This window comes from Rhagoletis pomonella, unplaced genomic scaffold, assembly GCF_013731165.1.
Source record: "Rhagoletis pomonella isolate Grant_MI unplaced genomic scaffold, Rhpom_1.0 Rhpom_scaffold_00004, whole genome shotgun sequence".
Classification (NCBI taxonomy): Eukaryota; Metazoa; Arthropoda; class Insecta; order Diptera; family Tephritidae; genus Rhagoletis; species Rhagoletis pomonella.
In genome coordinates this window covers 67,964,403-67,989,085 of record NW_023458558.1, presented here as the reverse complement: position 1 = coordinate 67,989,085, position 24,683 = coordinate 67,964,403, and the positions used below count along the sequence as shown (strand labels likewise).

General features: G+C 37.7%; 1 protein-coding gene across 3 annotated transcripts in view; it reads right to left on the bottom strand.

Moving 5' to 3' along the window:
* Positions 1-4,357: 4,357 nt before the first annotated feature.
* The window catches only part of LOC118738031 (palmitoyltransferase ZDHHC6), a 30,761-nt gene continuing 10,435 nt past the window's right edge, over positions 4,358-24,683 (bottom strand). The window contains exons 2-7 of one of the 3 annotated variants that reach the window (XM_036468908.1): positions 16,333-16,343; positions 16,159-16,229; positions 5,974-6,055; positions 5,618-5,916; positions 5,327-5,545; positions 4,358-5,247 (exon numbers count right to left, since the gene is read on the bottom strand). In XM_036468908.1, coding sequence (XP_036324801.1) covers positions 4,735-5,247; positions 5,327-5,545; positions 5,618-5,916; positions 5,974-6,055; positions 16,159-16,209 — 1,164 coding nt within the window. In that variant the 5' untranslated portion in view covers positions 16,210-16,229; positions 16,333-16,343 and the 3' untranslated portion in view covers positions 4,358-4,734. Of the gene's footprint in view, positions 5,248-5,326; positions 5,546-5,617; positions 5,917-5,973; positions 6,056-16,158; positions 16,344-16,421; positions 16,573-24,683 lie in introns of those variants that run through there. The other 2 variants (XM_036468906.1, XM_036468905.1) reach the window with 2 other exon arrangements.

Here is a 24,683-nt window from a genome sequence, read left to right as displayed (position 1 = left end):
CCCTGTGAATGCCGTTCAGGGCCTGTCTGTACGCTGTCGGGTCCAGAGGTTGCTTAATGAACCTCTGGACTTCGTCCGTCAGTTCATATAGATGCCTCCTGACGTGCCTAGGCGAGGGCTCCTCTGCAAGCAGCTGTCTGTTTGGGTGGCCACTTCTGTGGCTCCCGATCAGGAACTGCTTGCAGAGCATTATGTTGTGCTCCTTAACTGGGAGCATTTGCGCCTCGCCGTGCAAGTGATGTTCTGGCGACATCAGGAGGCATCCCGTCGCTGTCCTAAGTGCCGTATTTTGTCCCGTCTGTAGCTTCGTCCACTGCGTCCTACTAGTCCCTGGCGACCACACTGGCGCTGCGTAGTTCAAAACCGGCCGGCCTATTGCCTTGTATGTTGCCAGCAACGTTTCTTTGTCTTTGCCCCAAGTGCTGCCGGCTAGCGACTTGAGGACCTTGTTGCGGCTCTGTACTTTATTGACAATAGCGGTTGAGTGCGCAGAGAAGGAGAGCAGGCTGTCGAATGTTACTCCGAGTATTTTGGGGTTATTCACCGTCGGAATTGGTGTGTCATCGACGTGAATCCCCAGCGGTAGCCTGACCTCCTTCGTTCAGGTTGTGAACAGGATCGCGGAGGATTTCGTAGGGGAGAGGGCTAGACACTTTGCAGTGAAGAAGCGAGAAAGTTCGGAGAGATAGCCGTTTACTTTCAAACACAGGTCATCAATTCCATTCCCAGTCGCCATGATCGAGCAGTCGTCGGCATAGGAGACAATCGAGACTCCCTCTGGTGGTTGAGGGAGCTGTGAAATATAAAAGTTAAACAGTAGCGGGGAAAGGACACCACCCTGAGGAACCCCGTTTTATTTTTCGCTGTTTACTCGTTTTGTCTCTAAATGTTACCGACGAATGTCGACCACTCAGATAATTTGCCGACCACCGTTTGAGCCTCTGTGGGAGAGAGGAGGCCTCTATATCTTCTAGCAGCGTGGAATGGCAGACGGTGTCAAACGCCTTTGACAAGTCCAACGCTACTAGAATCGTTCTCTCACAGGGACGGTTGCGGTTAAGGCCACGAGTTATCTGAGTGTTTATGGCGTTAAGTGCTGTTGTTGTACTGTGCACTTTACGGAAACCATGCTGATGCTTCGCTGGGGTCAGGTGGTTTGTGAAGTACGGGAGTAGCAAGGCCTCAAGTGTCTTCGCTACCGGGGAAAGGAGTGTAATCGGACGATACGAATCTCCTTTGTTGGCGGGTTTCCCCGGTTTGAGCAGTGGGACCACTCTCCCCACCTTCCAGATGTCTGGGATGATGAGAGTGGCCATTGACAGGTTGAGGACCTCCGTTAGGTACGCTACCCCCGCAGGACCCAAATTTTTCAGCATCAGCATGCATATTCCGTCGGGACCCATGGTTTTGGAGGCTTTCGCCTTCCCGATGGCCACCTGAACTTCACCGCAAGTGAAAGCAAGGGGGGCACAATTTGTTGGCAGTTTGTGCTGCCTTCTGGTCACTCGACGCTTGGCTTTGTCTACCGGAGGATGCAGTATGAACTGCCGGCTAAAATAGCTCGCGCATCTCTCCGGGTCCGACGAAGCATTAGACAATTAGGAAGGATTAGACAATGACCTCACGGTTGACCAAAGCTTGCTCACACCAGAGGTGAAATTACAAGTCTTCAGGTGCTCCTCCCACTTCTTCCGCTTATGTACGTTTACTAGTTGCCGAATCTCCGCGTTGAGATCCCTGATACGGGGATCTCCGGGATCGGCCTGACGAAGGCTATCACGCTCATCAGCTAGAACAGCCGCTTCGGCAGGGAAGTTTGGACGTGGGTCCGATATACATCCTGCCGGTATGAAGCGAGCTGCAGCAGCAGTGATAGCCCTGCGGAACTTACGTTCACCGAGGTGGACGTCGGTTGGTGTGGGGAGCGCTGCGAAGGTGTTTTCAGTAAACTCCGCGTAACCTTTCCAATCAGCTTTGGAAAAGTTGATATAGGTCCGGTGTTTGGCGGAGGCAAAGTCGGTTGGTTTATCAATCGAGATGACTATGGGTAGATGGTCTGATGCTAGAGTCAGCATAGGTCGCCACGTTATGCTGTTTATCAGACCAGCGCTGACTATTGTGATGTCTGGCGAGCTACTGCAGTTACCCATAATCCTGGTGGGTGCGTCGTCGTTCATTGTGCAGAATGTCGAATCGTCTATCTGCTCAGCCAAGTCTGTTCCCCTACGATCGTTTGACAGGCTTGAGTGCCAAAGATCGTGGTGCGCAATAAAGTCACCTAATACCATACGGTTTTCACCTCTGAGGAGCGCACCTATATCAGGGTGATATCCTGCCGGGCAGCAGGTGACAGGGGGTATGTAAATGTTAAATATTTCGAGCTCGACATCGCCTGACCGGATAGCGATGTCCTGACATTCTAGGGTGGTATCCCTGCGGTCGATGTCTGCTTCGATAAGACGATACTGCACGGTGTGGTGCGTGATGAACGCTAAGCCACCACCATTATCTCGCTCGCGATCTCGACGGTGCACGTTGTACCCGGCGCAATTCAACAAAGTTGAATTGCTGTGCAGCTTCGTCTCTTGGACCGCAGCTATTAATATACCATGCCGACACATGAAGACGGTTATCTCCTCAATCTTGCTCTGTAGGCCGTTACAGTTGAATTGGAGGAGCTTCATGTGGTTCGGGAGACGTGTCGTGATGTGGGGTGTGAGTGAGGTGTATGCTCTTGCCGCCGTTGGCTGTGTGTGCTGCTGAGGTGGTTGCCGCCCTGTGGTGGTGGTGGGGGGCGTCGCAATTGACGTCTGCGACCGAGCAGCACAGCACGGGCCCTCGAAATTCCCCGTCCAATCTCGCGTGGTACGCAGACCTGAACATGCCCTAAAGTGGCACCAGCCAAGGCAGGTGTTGCACTTGACAGATGTCACATTACGGAATATTCTGGTCTGACATACCGTGCAGATTGTAGGGGGAACCAGGAGTTGTTGGCGGCAGCGTGTGGGTGGTGGTGCGGTTGTGTGAGTTATGAGGTATGTGGTGGCTGTGGTACGGTCTGTGGTGTTATTATGTTGTTGTGTAGTGGCGACTGTGTGTGGTTGCTGTGTAAGTGTGTGGGGCTGCACGGGCGGACTATCGTTTGCCGTGGAGGCTGCTCTGTTTGAGCAACAGGGGGCCACGTAAGACGTGGTCCACTGTCTGTGTGTCCGTAGTCCCGAGCAGACCCTGAGGTGACTCCACCCCTCGCAGGCATTACACTTGACTGAGGTGGAGTTGTGGTGTAATCGTCTTCGGCATACACAGCAGGTGTATATTTCTGGCCCAGGTCGCGCTCGTTTGCTAGAACAGCCACTTCATCTGGGAAAATTGGAAAGGTTTCCCCTGAAACTTTGCGGAATTGACGTTCGTCTACATGAACGCTGATTGGTATTGGAAGGGCGGCGAAGGTGGTCTCGGTATTTTACGCAAAGCCGTTCCAATCAGCATTATTGAAGTTTATATAGGTTCGGTGTTCCCAGGTAGCAAAGACAGCAGGTTTATCGATCCACACGATCAAGTGCATTCCCTACGATCGTTCGACAGGCGGAGCGCATTAAAATCACCAACTACCATACGTAGCGCACCTATTTCAGGGTGATATCCTCCCAGGCAGCTAGTGACAGTGGATAAATACACGTTAAATATTTCGAACCCGGCATCGCCTGAACGGATATAGATATGCCCTGTCATTCTATGATTGTATCCCTGGAGTCGATAACACGATATTGAACAGTTTGATGCCTGATGAACGCTAAGCCTCCACTTCGCGATCTAAGTGGGGCACATTGTATTCAACAGTGTTGAGTTACTATGCGGATTCGTCTCTTGGACCGATAAACTGTAGTATCTTCGTGTGCCTTGGGAACCGATCGCGATCCGGCGTGTTGGTGATGTGTGGTGTTTGTTGCCTGCCGGCCATCTGTTGTGTTCGCTGCCTATGGTGGTAGTTGGCGGTGCTTAGCAGATGTTTGCAGTTGCGCAGTTCTACAATAATTGTACAGGATGCAAAAATGCATCCGAGATAGTTTTATAAAAACTAATAAAGCCATTAGGATAGCGCACCCATTTGCTGACTTTTTAATTTGTATAAAATTTTAAAGCTCAAATTTAAAAGCGCGATTCCAAAATTTTTCAATATGACATTTAAGCACAATGGTATCTATAATGCATAGATTGAAATCAATTTGCAGTTATCATGGACATTTCAATTTGGGTACTCAAATTAAGGACAACACGCGCTTTGCCTAAGAGAATATTTTAAATTACTTACCATTATTAATATCTCAGTTTAGATCAAAGTTATAACAATAAGAAATGTTTCAAATATCATTTGCAACAGCAATAGCCTTTATTAACCTGCCAGTATGTACGCACATACATACATATGTAAGTTTTCAGATTTAAAAAAGTCAAAGAATTTCAATAAACCGCATAATTGAAATCCACTCATCTACTATTCTGCAGATATTGTATAGTGTATATGGCTTCTACATAAAAATTATAATTAAGCACTAAGAAAGTCTTGGAAGTAGTTGAGTGACACACGCTAAGTTTCCGATGTCCTTTAAAATACCCCTGACGATGTAAAACAACACCCACATAGCGACTTAAAATTGCACTTTTGTATTTTCCATACTTTTCGCGCACATACATATGTATGCACGCATGTAAGAGTTCCATATACATTGTGCATCACTTATTTTTCTTTTTTTGACCATTTTTGGTTTGCTGCTTGCTGTTTCCATTTGCAAGCGCTTTCTTAGACACTTTTGGCACGCCATTTGGGGCACTATTTACTTCTCTTTTATTTTCGGCGGCAGCGTTTTGATGTTCACCACCAGTCTCAGCCTCACCCTCTGATTGATCGCTGCTATTCGCATAGTAATATTCCTCGGGCTGTATAAGCTCAATGGCACAACGACGTGGGAACCAGCCGCGTATCGGCCCCTTGCGCTGTAGTCCCGGCTGGAGCAACTCTACCTCTGGTACAACACGTTCGCCAAACAACCAGTGTTGACGGAAGCGGGTTACTTTAATCACGTCACCGGGTTCGAGGCGAATACGTGCCTCATCAGTGCACGGTGGTGAAAGGCAGACACGCAAACCTTGCGAAAAAAGAGGCAGGAAGCGACCTGTTGCTGGACGAATGCACCTAAATGTTTTCGTACGCGCGCGCTTCTCTTCTTTTTGTGCAATTTGCTCACGCTACGCATTAACGAATTGAAAGAAAAGAAGGTAAGTCGATAGTTATTTATTATAAGTGTACATGATTGTATGTATTTACCGTTAAGGTGTATTGGTCGCAGCCATCTATAACGGGCCACACAATGCCATCTCCTTTTTCTACAAGTCTTCTGTTAAATACCTGACGTAAATTTCGACGCCAGCCCAAGTCGTATGGATATACAAAATCATCTTCGTCTGGATTGCAGTAACGTCTGTAGATAGCCTTTTCTACAATCCACATCTCAATACTAGTTTGATTTTGCAGAATGGACTTAAGCTGAAAATTATTAAATAAAGAGTCATTATTTAGAGTCTCTGTAGTCATTTGTAAAAGGAACAAATCACTTACTTGTATATAAAGAAGCATGCCCAAAGCAATAACAACACCAATAGCCAAGCCCATTGCTATAATGGTCATTATAATGCTTGCCATTGTGAATTGCACAGTGGCTAAATGAAGGTAACCATGTGTGAGATACCAGTATCGATGGACGCCACGATAGAAGGCGAATCCTAAAATAATGGACGCTTGAAGACTGCCCAAAATGGAGAAGGTAAGGAAGTGGGTGAAATAAGCATGATTCGCCCATCCAACGCAATGATTTATCCACGGACAGTGGTGGTCCATCTTTTTAACGCACCGATCGCCTAAGAAGGGGAGGATAAATGAAATTCAAAAACTTTTGAAAGAAACAATTGACTTACATTTGCGACAATGATGTGAACGAGGAGCTTTAAAACCTTCGCATACTTTGCAGAATTGTAAGTGGTCTTCATCATTTGGGTTCTAAAATAAAACAGTATAAATTGGAGTATGATGATTAAGATTTTATATTTTCATGTGACACTTAGTACATATAATTCATGTGGTGATTACAGACAAAAACGCATAAAAGGGTGGGGGCTCATTGAAATATGTGTGTATATTAGGGTGGTCCTTGAAAATCAAATGAACGATTTTTTTCAGTCTGACCCCTACAATCGGGAATACCACGGTCACAGATATCACATTTAAATTTTGGTCCCGATTGGAGACGGTTAAGGCGTGTCGCAAAGGCTTCAAAGGACAGATGCCTCTATGGAGTCAAAAAAATAAAAATATATTTTTTTTTCATTTAATACCAAAAACGATATTACTAAAACCGAGAATATTACATATAAATTTTGATCCCGAGTAATCTGAACTTTGACCCCTGTGCGACACGCCTTCACCGACTCCAAACGTTGCCAAAATTTATATGTGATATCTTCGACTATACTATAGTCGATGTAGGGGTTGAGGCTTAGGAAATCTGAAGTAAAAATTTGCTTCCTACATTTAAGGACCACCGTAATGTGCACGCATACTTCTAAAACTAAAAAATATTTTCCTAGTGCATAATTGGCATCCGTACTTTTAGTTACGTATGTATTTCTCAACACATGGTTTGCTTATATATAGTTACCAAATCATTATAGTTGGATGACTTTTTCCTGAGTGGAGTAAAGCTAAAAAGCCCTTATTGTAGGAAGTAAGCCGTGCCCTTGATATCAACGTGCTTTAAAGACTAAAGTATGAAATCGTACAATTAAACCTTAACTACTACTACTACTTTCTTAACCACGAGCTATTTTGTCAAACAGTTATAGGGGAAAACACCTACGACTTTTTAAGCACTTACCGACTGCCGTTCATAATTATGTTTTAAAAGTACAAGTTACGCGCTTACGTGTTTGTAAAACAGGAAACCTTAATAATACATTTTTATACAACTCAAACGTCTTTACTTTATTCGTTTTAAATCCTTTGCCGGCAAGCAGAAGCAATTCTTACACTTCAACAGGCTCGCTTATTTGCATAAACAGCTTTTATTTGCTTTAACTCATGCATTTTCCTCTTTCAAATGCGCATAAGCAGCCGAACAAATGCACGAAATTTTTGGGAATTAAAAGCGGCCAGCTGTTGTCTTTTGTACAAGTAAGCAAACAAAGCATGCGAGTTTGGCGTCCGCGGTAGCCGAGTGGTAAGAGTTGCGTGCTAGAAGTCTGTAGCTGCCAGGCATGGTTGCCACAAGTACCAAAATTGGTAACTTTTAAGCGGTTTGGTAACTTGGTAACTTTTATTTCATTTTGGTAACTTTTGCAACCAAACATCTATTTGCATTACTAGAAAAAAATGAATTATGTTTTGCATGTGCGTAATTATAAAAATCCTTCGAGTTTCAGTGGCAGCACTACTGACACTTCTACAAAAATTTTGAATTCTACCATCTCACATTTAATACTGGAAATACTGTTTGCAACAACAGTACAGTAAAATTACAAAATTCGGCCATCTGGCAATTTTTGGTAAAGTCCATAAATCGTTTTGATTATTCCGGCACAAAAAAAAATGTCGGGTACTTTTTACCAGACCCACCTACTGACATGTATTTCGACCCAATGAATCCGAATCTGAGGACCGTTTGACACGTACAGTAAATTATGAAATACCGAATAGCAAACCAATTAGTAATTTTCGGTATTTACTCGAAATTGTGTACGCGTCAAACGGACGGTTAAAAACACCCACAACTTCTTTTTTGTGAGCCGGTGCTATTATTCGTTCAAATATCGACACATTCCGAACGAAAAATGACACTGAAGGTGGCACAACGCCGAAACTGGTTTTGTCTCCAAACCAAATTTGGCAAGGGATTACGGAAAATCGTTCGACATTACATTATGCTCCTACCCTATCGGAAACACCAACAATGAAAATGAGAATATCGGCGCATGCAGTAATTTGTTGATAGAAAAATATTTTCTAATAAAAAAATTATTATAATGTTCAATAGGATTTTCAATCTTGATAATTTATTAAGAAAATAGATTTTAACTTCTGTGCTAGAACTGAGAGTTCTTGATAAGTAATCAAAAATTGACATATTATAAAAATATTTAATTTGTTAAATAAGTGCACAGAATCGGGCTGTAGGTATATACACATTTGTTATGAAATATAGCAGTTTTATTCAGTATATTTTTTTCTCAGTGAAGAAGTAAAGATTTTGTTAGTGAAGATTTGGTAACTTTTCTTGAGAGATTTTGGTAGAAAAAAAATTTTGGCAAGCGGTAACCATGCTGCCAGGTTCGATCCTCGATTTTAGCGATTGCCAAAAAATTTTTGTTTTTATTTTTTATTTAACTCTTTTATTTTTATTTGTTTGATTTATATATTTAATTTTACCTTATTTTATTTTCTTTTGTTTTATTTTATTTTCATCACATTTTTCATTTTACTATTATTTACCTTAAATTTTTAGAGTTTAATTTTATTAAAAAAGTCAACATCTAACCGAAAGCAACGTTCAAAAAAATATAAAACTAATAAATGAATGAATAAAAAGGAAATAAATTCACATTCTACTGGCGAACTTGCGGCTCGTTAATCCGCATTACTGCCGTCTGTCCCTTTTAATCAGATTAACTGCACCGTTAATCCGGATCTGGGAACTCTGCCGTCTGTCTATGTTTTTATGTAGAGTGGTGAAAGTCCAAATCAAATTTTGTAACCGCCTATGCGATTTTGACCGAGTTCAACAAATCATGCCAGTCGTTTCTCTTCTGTGCCAAGTGACGGCAATTGGAAATGCCAAATGAAGCTAAATCCTTCTCTACTTGGTCTTTCCATCGCAGTGGGAGTCTCCCTCAGAACCGCTGTATTTTAATTCGGTGCACTATGTACATACATCTCGTTGCAATGCTCATACAGCTCATCGCTCGTTCTGTGGTACCCGCCGTCGCCAATGCTCGTAAATCTTCCGCAAAATATTTCCCTTGAATACTCCAAGAGTCGCTTAATCGGATGTTGTCATTGACCATGCTTCTGCGCCATATACCAGAACTGGCATGATGAATAACTTATAGAGTGTGATTTTCGTACGTTGAGAGAGGACTTGATTCCTGAATTGGCTAAGTAAACCCAATTCTCCACTTTATCGAAATTATAACAGTCAACAGTGACATGAGTGCCGAGGCGAGAATGCGCTGTCTGTTTGTTTGATAACAGGAGTTGCTTCATCTTCTCGTCATTGGCCACCAGACCTAATCGGTTTGTTACCTTATCCAACTTGGAAAAGGCAGAACAGGCTTCACGGTTCGTGCTACATATGATGTCAATGTCATCGGCGTACGCCAGCAACTGCACGCTCTTGTAAAAAATTGTTCCTAAGCGGTTCAATTCTGCAGCTCTTATCATCTTCTCTAACATGAAAGGGAGTCGCCCTGCCTGAAACTTCGTTGGCGGGGTCACCTTTCTTGTGGATTGGTCAGCGCATACTTAAATTCCAGTTGTCGGGCATGCATCCATCTGCCCATATTCTACAGAAGAGTTGATGCATGCATCTTATCAACTCCTTGCCGCCGTACTTGAACAGCTCTTCTGGCAGGCTGTCAGCTCCAGCAGCTTTGTTGTGTTTCAAGCGCGCCATAGCTATTTGTACCCCGTCGTAGTCAGGTGGTGGAATATCGGCTCCGTCATCGTCGACTGGGGGGGCTTGGGTTTGTGTTCTCCACAGCTTTCAGTGCTGCTACCATTCAGTAGAGGCAGCAGTGACTAGGTCGCCATTGTTGTTCTCACATGACTTTTCCCTCTCTCTCTCTCTATCTCTGAGAGCTGGTGTGAGAGTCGAGTGACAAATGCATTGGCCGTCTGTTTATGTACATCTGTAACAACACACATATTGCTTATTTTAGAACGAAACCTACAAGCATTGTAGTTAATTCATAAAAACTTGCCATCTCTTTACCACCAACCAATTATTTCTTTGCACCCCAATTTTTCTATGCCTGCAGTAAAATTGGTCTTAATAATTACGATTATAAAGCATTTTAACATTCCACGCTCGCGTTTTCTTAGTAACTAATACGCCTATTTATTACAACAGGAAGTGTTAGAAACATTCGTGGTCGCGTGCAAGCAACAAATAATTACCACCAAATTGAGAAGAAAAATGAAAGTGCACAATGTCGTGCAGCCTATATTAAGTTTGCATTACTTGCAGATGTCTATCGGTGGTCACTTTGGGAGTGGGTGTTCCGGCACACCCAAACGTGTCCAATCGGTGGCGTGCTTTGTTTACGCTAAACTGTAGCGTTTATTAAGTACAGAACCTAAAGCAACACGTCAATGACGGCCACTACTATACACGAGTTTATATACTGGTGTAGACCAGGAAGAAAAGAGCAGTTTACAGCTTGTTCTGTATAGTAAAACCCGCCAAAAGAACACTCAACATGGTTAAAATTTTATAAGCAACCCTGTTGGTATATGCCACCATGTGATTAGTCGAATGGGATTTATAAACACCAACCAATTGAAATTAAAAGTAAAACAAGTAAAAAATTCTAAGTTCCAGCGGAGCCGAACAATAAATACCCGGTGCAATTATTAAATATATGTTTTTCACCTTTCCGAAACCTACCGCTACATGGTAAGCAGGGCTGGTTTTATCCCTATTTTAAACATTTTCGATAGAACGTTCAGGTAGATATAACACTGTACGGCAAAATCAACTTTTTTTCTGGTTATTAGATCAAACCAATTTTTTTAAGAACTTGAGTCATAGGTAAAACAGTGATTTCTCGAGATCGAGATATGGACCTTCGAAGTTCGAAATAGGACCTTTGGTAAAATATTATATTTAATTATTGCATGTAAATAACTAAAAACCTAAAAATATAGACGTAGTCCTCCTTTCGCTCTTATTTAAATGGTATATAACTTTGTTTGTGCAAACTTATATTACAGGTGCTATAAGGGGTCGAAGTTCAGGTCTTCGAAGAATTAAATTCCTTATATTGCAAACAATTTTGCACTAATTTTTAAAAAATGAATATCGTTGTAAAGGTGATTAAACCCCCTTTCCTCCTATATGCATATTTGTATACTTCGTATATAAAAATTTGAAAAAAACACATTTAATGGAAAAAATACCTTTTTTTATAAATAAATTTTGTAGACAAAAATGCCTTTTTTTATAAATAAATTTTGTAGACAAAAAAATACTAATTTTTAAAAAATTGGTATCGCTGTAAGAGATCAAACCCTTTCTTCTGAAATGCATATTTGTATACCTTTTTTTATACATAAATTTTGTAGACAAAAAAATACTAACCGATTTTTAAAAAATTGGTATCGCTGTAAGAGATCAAACCCCTTTCTTCTGATATGCATATTTATACTTCGTATAAAAAAATTTTAGAAAAATACTTAAAGGAACAAATACCAATTTTTTCTTAAAAAAAATATTTTAAAGAAAAAAGTTACTAATTAGTAATACAATTGACTACTTTATTTAAGTAAAATAGAAAATTACCTTTTATTTTCATATATAACCTGTTATGTAAAAAATCAAAAACCATGGTGCTTTTATACTTTTATATGCCTTAGACTTCTGTTACATACATATTCTTTTGCTTTATTTTTAACAGGGCTGTGGGTGAACAAGAACGAATTTATGCTTAAAACACTAATAATTATTTGGATGGATGGAATTTGTGTGAAATTTTTTTTTACAAGAAAAAATTGGTACTTTTTCCTTTTAAGTGTTTTTTCTAAAATTTTTATATACGAAGTATACAAATATGCATATTAGACGAAAGGGGTTTCATCGCCTTAACAACGATGCCAATTTTTTAAAAAAAGGTGAGTAGTTTTTTTGTTTAACATTATTATTTTTTGATAAAAAAGTTATTTTTCCTTTTAAGTGTTTTTTCTCAAATTTTTATTCACAATACATGTATACAAATATGCATATAAGAAGAAAGAGGGTTTAATCGCCTTTACGATACCAATTTTTTTTTAAATCGGTTAGCAATTTTTTTGTTTAAACTATTTTTTTATACGAAAAAAGTTATTTTTTCATTTAAATGTGTTTTTTCTCAAATTTAAAAAAAAAACAGTTCAAATTTTTTTGAAATATAGTTTTTATTTTTTTGAAGATCTGACCTGTAATATAAGTTTTCACAAAAAATTTATATACCATACAAATAAGAGCTAAAGGCGGACCACGTCTGTATTTTTATTTTTTTTTGCTTTTTACATGCAATAATTAAAAATAATTGATCACCAAAGGTGCAATTTCGAACTTGAAGGCCCATATCTGGATTTCGGAGGCTAACTTCGAAAAACGGAGAAATTACTTTTTTTACATATGACTCAGTCCCTTAAAAAAGTCCCCTGTGGGGAAAATCTCTAGTTCTGAACTGGTGCGCTTCTAGTACATTTAGACCCAGTACTGGTTCGCGATAAATCTCTTTTGCATGCAAGCAACTGGCGAATTTAACATGGCGATGTAATAGGAAGTGTCAATTGCCCCCCGCTGCATCCCTTTTTCGATAGTTCCGAACTAGACCTAAATTCTATAGTTCCGAACCAGTTCGGAAATCGACAGACGAAAGAAAAAAGTATCATGATTTTTCAATCTTTTTGGTTCTCCCGTGTGTGCGATTTTAAGTTATTTTGGAAGAAATGTGTTTTCAATTTGAAATTAAATTTGTTTGAATGATTGTAAGAAATGTACGTTTACATACCTTTAGCTGTAGCTGAGTTTGCAGAGGTGCTCGCTGTTAGATTCCAGACGGTCCCAAGATGTTGAAATGTTAACACAAATTTTGGTTTTGTATTACCAAGCTATGAAAAAGCATCTGCGAAATGCAGGATAGAAGCAAATTTGAACGAAAAAGCCGCTGAACACATATCTATGTAAAGTAAACAAGCCCCCTGCTGCATCCCTTTTTCGATAGTTCCGAACTAGTTCTGCACTTTAGATAGAGATTTCTAGTGAAAAAACTGAAAAAAAATTGTTTTTTTAAAGTACTACTTTTTGCCGATTTTGGACTGGTGGGGATCTAGCTCCTTTTTGGCGATAAAGACCTAGTACGAAACTAGAAATTTAATTCACTAGTCCGTGGTTTCCCTGCAGGGTTTGTTTGGTCCAATACCCAGCCGAGTGCTGTACAGTATAATGAAATAAACTTATATAGTCATATGTGGGCGGTATCACGGTAATTTTCGAAAATTCCAAATAATGTTACTTATTTTAAAAGGATTGTTGTTAGAATCAATCTCGATAGAACGGTTACCGAGATACATAAATGTGATCATAAGTGGGCGGTGCCACGCCTATTTTCCAAAATTGTATCATAAACGTATTCCATGTTAAAGAATGCATCAATTTTCAATAACTTAGCTTTCGTATTTACTGATTTATCGAAGATTTCATATTTTTCAAAATTACCGTTATATGGGATGTGGGCGTGGTTGTTATCCGATTTAAAAATTTTCAGCCATTTGGTATGTTGTACCTGTTCCAAGTTTGGGAGAAATTGGTGGAGCGGTTACGAAGATATACACATCGTTTTGCCAGTTACAAACAACCATTACATCAACAAAGTTATAATACCCTTGTGCACAAGTGCGCTCGGGTATAAAAATAATATGCATAACTCATAAATGTTTGGTATTTTCTTCTCTGCTTCTGTAAGTCCTTCTACCGTTATAATATACCCTGTAGGGAAACCGCGGACTAGTGAATCAAATTTTTAAAAAACGAATTTTTTTCAGTTTTTTCACTAGAAATTTATATCTAAAGTGACGAATTTAGAAATGGTTCGGAACTATAGAAAAAAAGATGCAGAACGAACTAGATCTTATTTGTCGAATTTAGAACTAGTTCGGAATTATCGAATAAGGGATGCAGCGGGGGGCTTGTTTACTTTACATAGATATGTGTTTGGCGGCTTTTTCGTTCAAATACGCTTCTATTCTGTGCTTCGCAGATGCTTTTTCATAGCTTGGTAATACAAAACTAAAATTTGTGTTAACATTTCAACATCTTGCGACCGTCTGGAATCGTAAGAAATAACAGCGAGCACCTCTGCAAACTCAGCTACAGCTAAAGGTATGTAAACGTACATTTCTTACAATCATTCAAATAAATTTAATTTCAAATTGAAAGCACTTTTCTTCCAAAACAACTTAAAATCGCACACACGGGAGAACCAAGAAGATTGAAAAATCATGATACTTTTTTCTTTCGTCTGTCGATTTTAGAACTGGTTCGGAACTATAGAATTTAGGACTAGTTCGGAACTATCGAAAAACGGATGCAGCGGGGGGCAATTGACACTTCCTAGGACATCGCCATGTTAAATTCGCCAGTTGCTTGCATGCAAAATAGATTTATCGCGAACCAGTACTGGGTCTAAATGTACTAGAAGCGCACCAGTTCAGAACTAGAGATTTTTCCCACAGGGTGGCGGTGGCAATTGTCGCCCAGTGCATTACTTTGAAATCAGTTTTTAACCGGTTCCATTTTGGACAGTTTTTTTTATAAGAAAACGTTTTTGCGATTAGATTTTTGGACATTTTTTCGTTTTTCTCTTCTTTTACAGATTCAGTTTTTGTTACATATTTTATTTAAAAAAACATATAAGCTGTACGCAACAATTTAAATTAATTTAATTTAAAAACTCACAACTGCCTCCACCGCGATTTCAACTCGCGATCAACGATGGTTGAGTCGGAGGTCTTCTCGCTGAGCTACTTTCGTATTGTACGATTAGTGAGCATTTGCACATATACACCGCAAGTTTCAACTGCCGCGCTCTGCGATCCTTTTGCACTAGTTCAGAGCTAGTTCTGAGATAAATATGTAGTTTGGAACTAGCACTTTGTCAGACTGTCTCCAAATTTTACTGCAGGGTGTATACAAAACTGAAACCTGTTTTCGGCCGACTGCCCAGTCCAGTGTGCGTTCGAGTGGTGGACTGCTCAGTCCGACTGAGCAGGCTAGTGTGCTCAGGCCCAATGAATACGACCCATCATATTCTCAACAGTTTCTAATGAAATTCTATTTCTCTTTACATATTGGATCAATTTTTAATCTGAAAATATATGCTCTGCAGCTGCAGAGCTATTTATGAGGCAAGTAAAGTAAATTAAAAATGAATGAAGTCAGCTCTTTATACATAGTTCATTTAAAGCATTTTTCATTAAGCTTATTTGACCCCAAACCTTTTTAGTATTTTCGATGAAATTTTAAAAGCTGCCACTACGTACATAAAAATATATTTTCTCTTTAACATGTATCAAAATTTGTACTTTGCGAAAAATTTAAGTATCTCGCGAAATGAGCGAAAAAAATAAAGTATCTTCCGAAAATTTGCACAAACACGTATCACTTTTGAAGTATATGGATCAAAACGGCAATACTGATTGCAGCATCTTACCCAACAGCTAAGATATTAGAGTTTTACAGGTGGGGTATGCAACACTGACTGAGTATTTTTAAGCGAATATTTTTTTGTATGTATGTTACTTACCGGATAGCTTTGAACCATGTGAACCGATTATTCTTTTTATCGGAAAGGTGGTACCTCAAGGGTGGTCCCATACTATTTTGGTTCAGTTCCGACCATTGCGTCATGAAGAAGTTAAAGGTACTTTTTAATTTTTATATGGCCACTAAAGTCGGCTGTATGTTTCAATTGAAAATTACTGGTTTTTTAATATGGTTTGCCCAAAATAAATTTGGGAATATGGATGGAAGTTTTAAAAATTAAAAATTACCGTCAACTAAAAAGACATTTTGTATGAAAAATTATTAAGATGGTAAGACAGATAGATTCATTACCTTTATAAGGAATTTTATTGACCCCACTTGACTTGTCGTCTTGTGCGGTTAAAGCAATTTCCGACTGTGTACAAATAAGGGCGCAACAAAGAATACAATTTCAATAAACATAGTTTGTATGTATAATCTTAACATGCATATAAACCAGTCATTCGTACATATGTAGAAAGGTGCGTATGTAAAAATGTGTACATAAAAATATGCAGTACAACAACTTTTTAAGTGCACTTACTTTTGGTTTCCATTTTTTGGGCAATAAACCAGGTCCTGTGAGCGTTGCCATTATGTAGTTGAAGGTGGCTACTGAGGAGAGCAGCAGAAACAGTCCCTGATTAATAAAACCACCCAAAGTGGCATTCGGTGGCCACCACATTGAGTTCATATAGAGCGTAGTTAAAGTTATTACCTTTATTATGCCTGAAATTATGGAAATAAGGAAAAGTGATTAAAATTCTGAGTATTATTTATGGTTAAGTAAAGTTAACGTGCGCATACTCATATGCGTATGTAGTTATCGCCCGTTTGCTGGAAGAATGACATATTCCAAAAAATCACAGTGCTATTATCAATTCCGTCGGAGATCCCGTCGTGACATCGCTATCATGAATTCCGTCGTGATCACGAAATTCTCCCGCAAATTCGAAATTCGTGAGAATGGTATCACTGATTTCGAGTTATTTTATTGTGATTTATTTTATTTTGATTTAGAATTATCAAAACATAAAAACAAACAAAATCCAAAGACAGCACTAACTATGAATGTGCTGAATTCATAGTTTAGTGAACTAGAGTTTGGGAATGGAACGAATTTAATTGATGTTATGTGCTAGAAGCAAACCTCCATACAAAATCTGAAGCAATATTTTGTAGAAAGTCGTTGCTAATCCCCATTGTAAAGTCCCCCTTCTTCATAACGTAACATTTCTAGTTAGTACATTTTTGAAGAACGTCTGCGATATGTACAGTTCCTGGTTTTTATTTGGAAAATTATGCAAAGCATTATTATTACACGCAGTCCTAAGAGAGCCTACATAGAAGTGGGCTTACAATTAGTCAAGCAGCGCCCAGTGCGACACAAATCTGAACCGTTTTCAAGTTACATTTTTAAATGAAATATAATAAAATTTTGCTTCGAATTATAATCGGAGATTTTTAAAACACACTCTGTTTTATTTTATTTATTTATATTGCAAATGAAATAAAACAAATTATTTACAAAATTATTCGTATAATTTTTTTCATGGGGTTATATTAATCAAAAAATTTTATAAATTTGTTATTAACAAATATTTAATTAATAACTCAAAAAGCAAAATTCATGGCCATGTTTTTAGCACCAATGTACGGCGTGGCAGCTATTGACTTTGTATAACTGTATTTTTTTAGTATGTATTTCTCCTTGTATTTAAGTGGACTTGCGGCTTGTCACATATACTACTTTAAGGCCACGATAATTTTAATTTCCTGATGCCCAGATACATATACATATGTAGTATCTTATGTGAATTCACACTAGGCATTAAATGACAACATTTTCATTGGCAATGTTTGGCATTAAACAATTTTCGTAAAATTACGTGCATAAAAATATTCACTAAGTCTAATTCCACATGGCACTTTTTAAATGGCATACATTTTTACAAACTTTTATTTAACTTGGCCATCCCGCGGAAATTTCCAATCGATTTTAAACTAACTTCCCGACAAGCTAGAGACTTGAAATTTTCCGCATAGTTTCAATCACGATGACAATGCAATATACAATAGTTGCGTTCGATAACAAAATTAGCCAACACCAGCCAACAATCAAAATCAAGAGAGTAAGCGAAAATTCTCTCCCAAAGAGAAGAAAAAGCAAAAAAGTAAACGAACAGGAAATTAGCCATCACTTGCAAAAACCGGAAGAAGAAGACACACCAGCTGACTTTGTTTATGTTTTATTTGTAAACCAACTGAAATTCATGTTGCCTCCATGGAAGAAAAAAGGAAAGTGAACGTTCAATGTTCGCCAGGAACATTTCTAGAAGTAAAAACTAGTTGGCGCTATCATAAAGTCACATAGCAGGCAGCCAAAAAGCATACAAATAACAAAACTCGAAAAATGCAATTTTGTTTGTTCACAAAAATTGCAACCATATGTTTTCGTGTTGGATAATTTTTGCTGACTAAAATTTTGCCAGTACAAAATGAACGCTTCTCTTGCATCAAAATGAACGCTTGCTCTCTCAAGTTTTGTGTGTTGGATAATTTTTTGTTGTTATCGAACGCCACCCAGTAAAAATTTGGAAAAACTATTACAAATTTTTGACTTGTCGAACGCAACTAATGTAAATTAATTCCCTAGATGGTCCACGGGTCTTGATACGAAGGCGGTCAAAATACAGTAAAATTTATGACTAACAGAGCACAATTTGTCAAAAAACGTAAAAGCGCTATAAATTTGTTTAATAATAAGTATAATTTCAGGCGCAAGTAAGAGAAATACCGAAAATTAACTTCAACTGTGTTTAACATAGCCAAATTGTTAAATTTTAGGCACTTCTGTTAAAAATTACATTATTTGGTTTCCTCACATAGGGAGTTAGTGAAATAAAGAGATACGATATAAGGCCTGAAAAATGCACATGCATGCATCTAAAAAGTGTACATACTTCTAATATCCCGCAGGCGAAAAAATTTCAGTTAGTGCGATGTGCTTCTTCTGAATACTGTTAAGGCGATGCGGATAATGCTACATAGGCGTGTGCCATGGGATGTTAAAGGTAAACGGAAAACAATTTTCTATAATTAACACGCCGAAGTGGTCAAGAGGATTAGCTTAGGTGAACATTTAAAGAACTTTAAAGCGACAAGATAAGACCTTTATAGGAACTGTTTGTTCATAGAGCGCTACTGCTATGCATATAACAGAGAGTAGGTGACGTCGTTATCGATGTTTGAATGGGGGTAAGTGTTAGCCAAAGATGGCGAAAACCACCCTTAGGGCCGTTTTTTCAATGTGTGGTTATCACTCCCCTCCCAGTTAAACGTCATTATCGACATTTTACCACCGCTTAGTGTTAACCGGATATTGAACGGCCCTTAGTCAATTGTTGTCGTTTGACAGCGTCAAACTCTCTGTCGTGCTTTTGAGATTCGGTTTCAGCCAAGGTACATTGAACAGGTAGTATCAGTAGAGCAGCTGATTTGATTTATTTTCAAATTATTTGGTCTCGAAAATGTCAAATATTTTTAATTTTTTCTCACAAAAATTCTGAATTGTTAAAATCCATTTGCATGTGAAACCTTTTTCCATACAAAACAAGCTATTGAATAGCAGCTTTCGGAACGTTCCCCCAACTCAGCAGCACAACCGCTGATTACTGGCCCTTGTAAAGGATGGATCAATGCTTCGAGAAGCAAACAAATTTACTAGGAAAGAAAGTTGCAACAATTTTTATTTTTTCCAATTTCAATTTTTTATTTTTTATAATTTTTTGTATTTCACATGGCACGCTTTGATTTAGAAGAAAAAATTCAGAACAGTTTTTGACACTTTCGATACCAGAAGCAACAACAAAATACACGCAAATGTTGTTTTTGCTCTACTGATACTACCTGTTTAATGTGCCTTGGTTTCAGCATTCTACGTAAAAATTTGTTAATCAAATAATTTGATTTGATTTAAATCTGAAAAGTGCTCTAGCAACGTCACAATAATTTTAATTTCCTGTGCATTCGTCTTAAGAGCGCACATATGGACATATGTACGGATATACATATCGTCGATTTTTTGCAAAACCGCCCATCGACCAATTACAAAACCGCCTATGTATCTTACGGCACTCAAATTTTACAGAGAGTTTTAATAACGAAGTGAATCAGTATAAATTCTTAGTAATTTTCATTAGAGTTTGAGGAACTCCTTTCACTATTTGGCTTTTAGTAACTTTAGCGAAGGCTTAACTTATTTTGTTTTATTAATTTAAATGCAGTTTTTACAAAATTTTCTTGCTAAAAAATCGTTTGTTAAACTACTTTATTTTATTCTTTTGATTGTACATCTTAAATAAAAGCTTGTTTTAAAAACATTTTTTTTTTTCATTATTTTATTTGTCATTTCACTCCCGTAAGAACACGACAAAACCAAAAAATTTCAAATCACACAAATATACTCACGAAGATATAGTGAAACTGCGGTCTTAGTTTTGCCCTCTGACGTAAGAATTTTTTTAAACGTCAAAATTTTAAATATAAGATCAATTAAAAAAATTATTTTAAAAAAGGTTAGTGCAATGTGGAATAACAATATGCGTCCCAAATTAAAGGGCGAATTCTGTTTCGGACGAATACGTATTGAAAAAGCTTTTTTAATTAATTTCAGTTTTTAAGCTAATAAACTTAGAAGGGCGAAATTCGAGGATATGTTCGTGTGTAAATTAGTCCTTAATATAAATTTTTTGTTACAAAATACGTATTGCAAATTTTGAAGGATTAAATTTTAAAAGGATTTGTCAGTACTTATGCGTCCATATTAGGGAATCCAATACCGCAAATGCGGGGTCCGGTGCCATTTTTGCGGGATCAGAAATTAGGGATTACATATGCGGGATACGCGGGACTGCAGAAAAAAATTTAAAACGCGAGTGCGAGTTGTGAACTATTTTCTTGAGCTTCCTTCCAGATGATAAGTTTCGAATATTCGTAACTCTGGTTCTATTACAGGCACACATTCAGGTCTGGTGTAATTTTCAAGAGTATCTTATATACAATATATATTACTTTAACGCCACTTTCAAATATCAAGCGGGGTCCCGTGCCATTTTTGCGGGATCAGAAATTAGGGTTTACATATGCCAGATACGCGGGATTTGCGGGACTGCAGAAAAAAATTTAAAACGCGAGTGCGAGTAGTGAATGCCGATTTTTAATAACATTATGACATCTCATCAAATTCATGCCACCTGATCACTAGAAGAAATATTTTCTTTTTTAAGCAGAAGATTTTATCAGTACATTCAAAGGTGTGAAATATGATGGACTTACAAATTATGCCGGCTACATAATTTCGAAAATGGGGTTGATGACTAGGTTTTACAACGCATGAAGAAAGTGATCAAAATTATACTTACATATCGTCGTTTAAAGCATGATAAAAATATAGTACGGTAGAACCGCTGAGAGTCACTTTTAAAATTCTTGACGTTTCCAAACAATTTAGCTTTTAAATTTACTCACAAACTCACACACACATTTTCATTTTCCATCTCCAGCAACAACAATTTCGAATAATTTCAATTTTTTATTTTCACTTTTATATGATTTTAAAATGTTGGCAAACTTCAAAAAAAATCATGGCCGACAAATTAAGAGAACGGTTCTACCTTGCTATGCTTTTATCATGGTTTAAGGTACAAAACCGCGCATCGTCGTTCTCCAAAACCGCGAAACTGACATTTTTTGCCAAAAATTGGATTTGCTCACACAACCTCTTGGCTCAAGCCTTATCCATTCGTCCTGAAATATACTAGCCAGAAATGCGATTGCTTTATAAAAAAGAGAACCGTTTTGAAATATGAGTGTTTTTACTCTCTAGAAAATAATTTATGCATCCTCACATACGCAGTTTTGTATTTTGCTGATACGCGGTTGTGTACTTTATATGTTATATGTTAATTGTTTAGGGAGGGCGGTCTGTTCAAGGCAACTTCAGGTTTCTTGCATACATTAGAAACTTTAAGTTCTAAATTTGTGAAAGCTAATTTTTTGTAAAAGCTGATTAGAAATTTAAAAGTAAATTTAAACCAAAATATAAAAATGTTTTATTTGGGAAGAACATTCTTTAGAATTATATTTTAAGATCGCAAGATTGTATTCAAAATAAGAAAACGAAAAAATGACAGCATAATGCGCGCGTGGTTTTTATTATAAAATGAAAAGAACAATTACGATGAAGTCTTCTTTAATAGTCTACATTTTATATATTTCTAATAATAGTAGTGCGAGCTACGTAAGTAAAAAAATACCAAGCACTGATAATGGTTTTTCATTTGAAATATTATTACATTGGTATAAATATGGGAAGGAAAATACTCCGATTATTGTTTTAATATTATCAAAGTGGCAAGACGATGATAATACTCACAGTTTATGAAGCTTAAAAAAAATTTTATTATCCTTCAAAAGTTGTTTTTTTATGAAACTACCTTCTTTTTTGTATCATGGACAAATACATAACAAGTAATTTTTAGCAAAAAAAAAACCGACTTCAACTCTCATATAAAAAATATATAAATATATATATATCATGATCCACTGATCGGATCTTAACCAGATTAGTATGGGACCACGTCTGAGAATTATCGAAATCGGTTGACGTGGTCCAAAGGTATGCGGTAACATACTTAAAAAAAAATAAAAATAAATAAAATAAATAAATAAAAATAAAAAATAAAATCAAAATAAAAAATAAAAAATATTCCGGCGAGCTGATTAGCTCCTCCTTTTTTAGAAGTCGGTTAAAAATGATAGCTACGTCGGATTCAGGAATACCAACATTACGAATTTCGAAGATGGCCTACGAATTTCGAAATTACGATACGACAACGCGGATTTCAGCATACCTATTTTACGATTCGTAGCAAAATCGAAACTACGACGGATTAAAGCATAGGGGTGATAATGTTTTACGCGAAAAGGCATATTTTAAAACTGATAAATTAACCGGAATAAAGCTATTCCTATTCACAAATGTCCAACGAACTGAGAACTGATTAGTATTATATAAATTCTTATATAAATAATATCTGTTGAGCAAGCCGTTGAATCCGTTTAATTCCACGAATTCGATCGTGGTGCGTTCCAACAGTAAGATATGAGTTGATAACTTCCTTAACAACTCTTTTATGGAAACTTTTAACTATAACAGTAATTGGTGGTTTGGCGTTACTTCTTAAACACGGTGAATAACGATTGTTGTTGTTGTAGCAGCAAAGACTTTTTGGGGATTGTTGCTGGAGTGACAGTCCTTGGCCAGATATAAATCTGGGTCGTTCCGATTACGTAGACCCGACTGTCGAGGGAACAATGAAATATCACATCAAAAAGCTTGGTTGCTAAATTATCAACACCTAATAACATGGCTTATTTTTCAAGAAATATATTCTTCAAAAAGGTATAACTAAATAATTAGGAGGGCCGAGTAGAAACTTCATTCCTATACCAAAAACTAACGCAAAAGTTCCTTTAGGGATCTACGAAAAGAAAATCCGCGCATACTCGAGCCAGAGTGGCGGCCATTTTTATTTCACTAGACCAACTTTGGCTGTTGTTGCAACTAACATAAAGTGTATTAAAATATTAAACATTAATGTAATTTATTCTAAATTTTCAAATTTCCAGTAACAAATCCAATACTGCGTCAAATAATTCAATAAATTGCTGAATTTTCGTGAAATTTAGTATTTAGAGGTTCTTAAGTTCGCTCATTACAAATTTCAAACTAGTTTTTGAAAATTCAAAATGCAAAATCCAATTCGGCGTCCGAAATTTCCAAAAACTCAAACCTAAATAACTTTATTTAAAAATGAGAAAACTGAAGGTTTGGAAATGACGAATTTCGTATAAAATAAAAAAAATCTTTAAAAAAACTATCGGGGCCTAGATCAAATTGTTTGGGCCGAACATATAGCAGATGGCCCCATCTATCCCCATGATTCAATAATACAAGGTTCGATAAACTGACAGTTCTCTCTCTCTCGCACCGCTCCCTTAGCAGAGGCACCGTGTTGCTTCTTTGCAAATTTACATGGAAACAGCTAAATAGCACATAAATTACGTAATTCACGTAGATATATCAATATTACGCTCAACATTTCGTTTAAAATGCCAGATTTCCTGCAAATACATTAGAATTTACAAAAGGAATTTCACTACTAATTGCCTACTGTGCGTACTTTTCTAGTACCATTTTCGCACCAAGAGATTTCATTCTTCCCCTTTCTCCGTCCTTCGTAAATGCAACCTTTTGTAAGGGAGTGTCAAACCGCAGCTGTCAATAATTATCTAACCTTGTATTATTGAATCATGATCTATCCCTAACTTATGAATATAATAACTGTTATTATTTCATAATTTGATCATAAATTCATGTTATACCATGATTCAATAAAAAAAGGTTTGCTCCAAGGCGTATTCAATAAGGTGGTATCGGTACGCCAATAACAAAATGTACATGTATTTTGTTTGTTAAATACACCTTGGTTTGCTCAAAAAACAGTTTTATCGCTCCCTCTTGACAAAATCGGCTCCCTTAGTCTGCGTTCAAACACGGAAACTCGAGTTTCTTATTATCGGCGATTTCTCTTTTGGTGTTGCTCTTTGCATTCACACACAGAAACTCTTTTGTACGCAATTGTTGTTGTCAGCTGTGAATCGCCAACTTGAATTACTCAGACGAACGAGAGCACAAAGCGTGTTTCCCGAATACGGGCGACCGGTACCCGTCCCCTTTCCTCGTCGCTCTCTCCCCTACAAGCTTAGAGTTTCCGCAACAAAAGTTTTCGTGTCTGAACGTCGACTTAGCAAGGCACTGTGTGTGGGTTCGTGTGAGTGTGCAAAGCTTTTGTAAGGGAGCTAAGGGAGTGTCAAAACTCGAATGTCACTAATGAGCAAGCCTTTAATTCTTGAATCATGATGTTATACTACGTTCAAATTGACGAGCTAAACATGTTAAATGGGCTTGAACCAGTTAAATAAACAATACATGTTCATAAACAA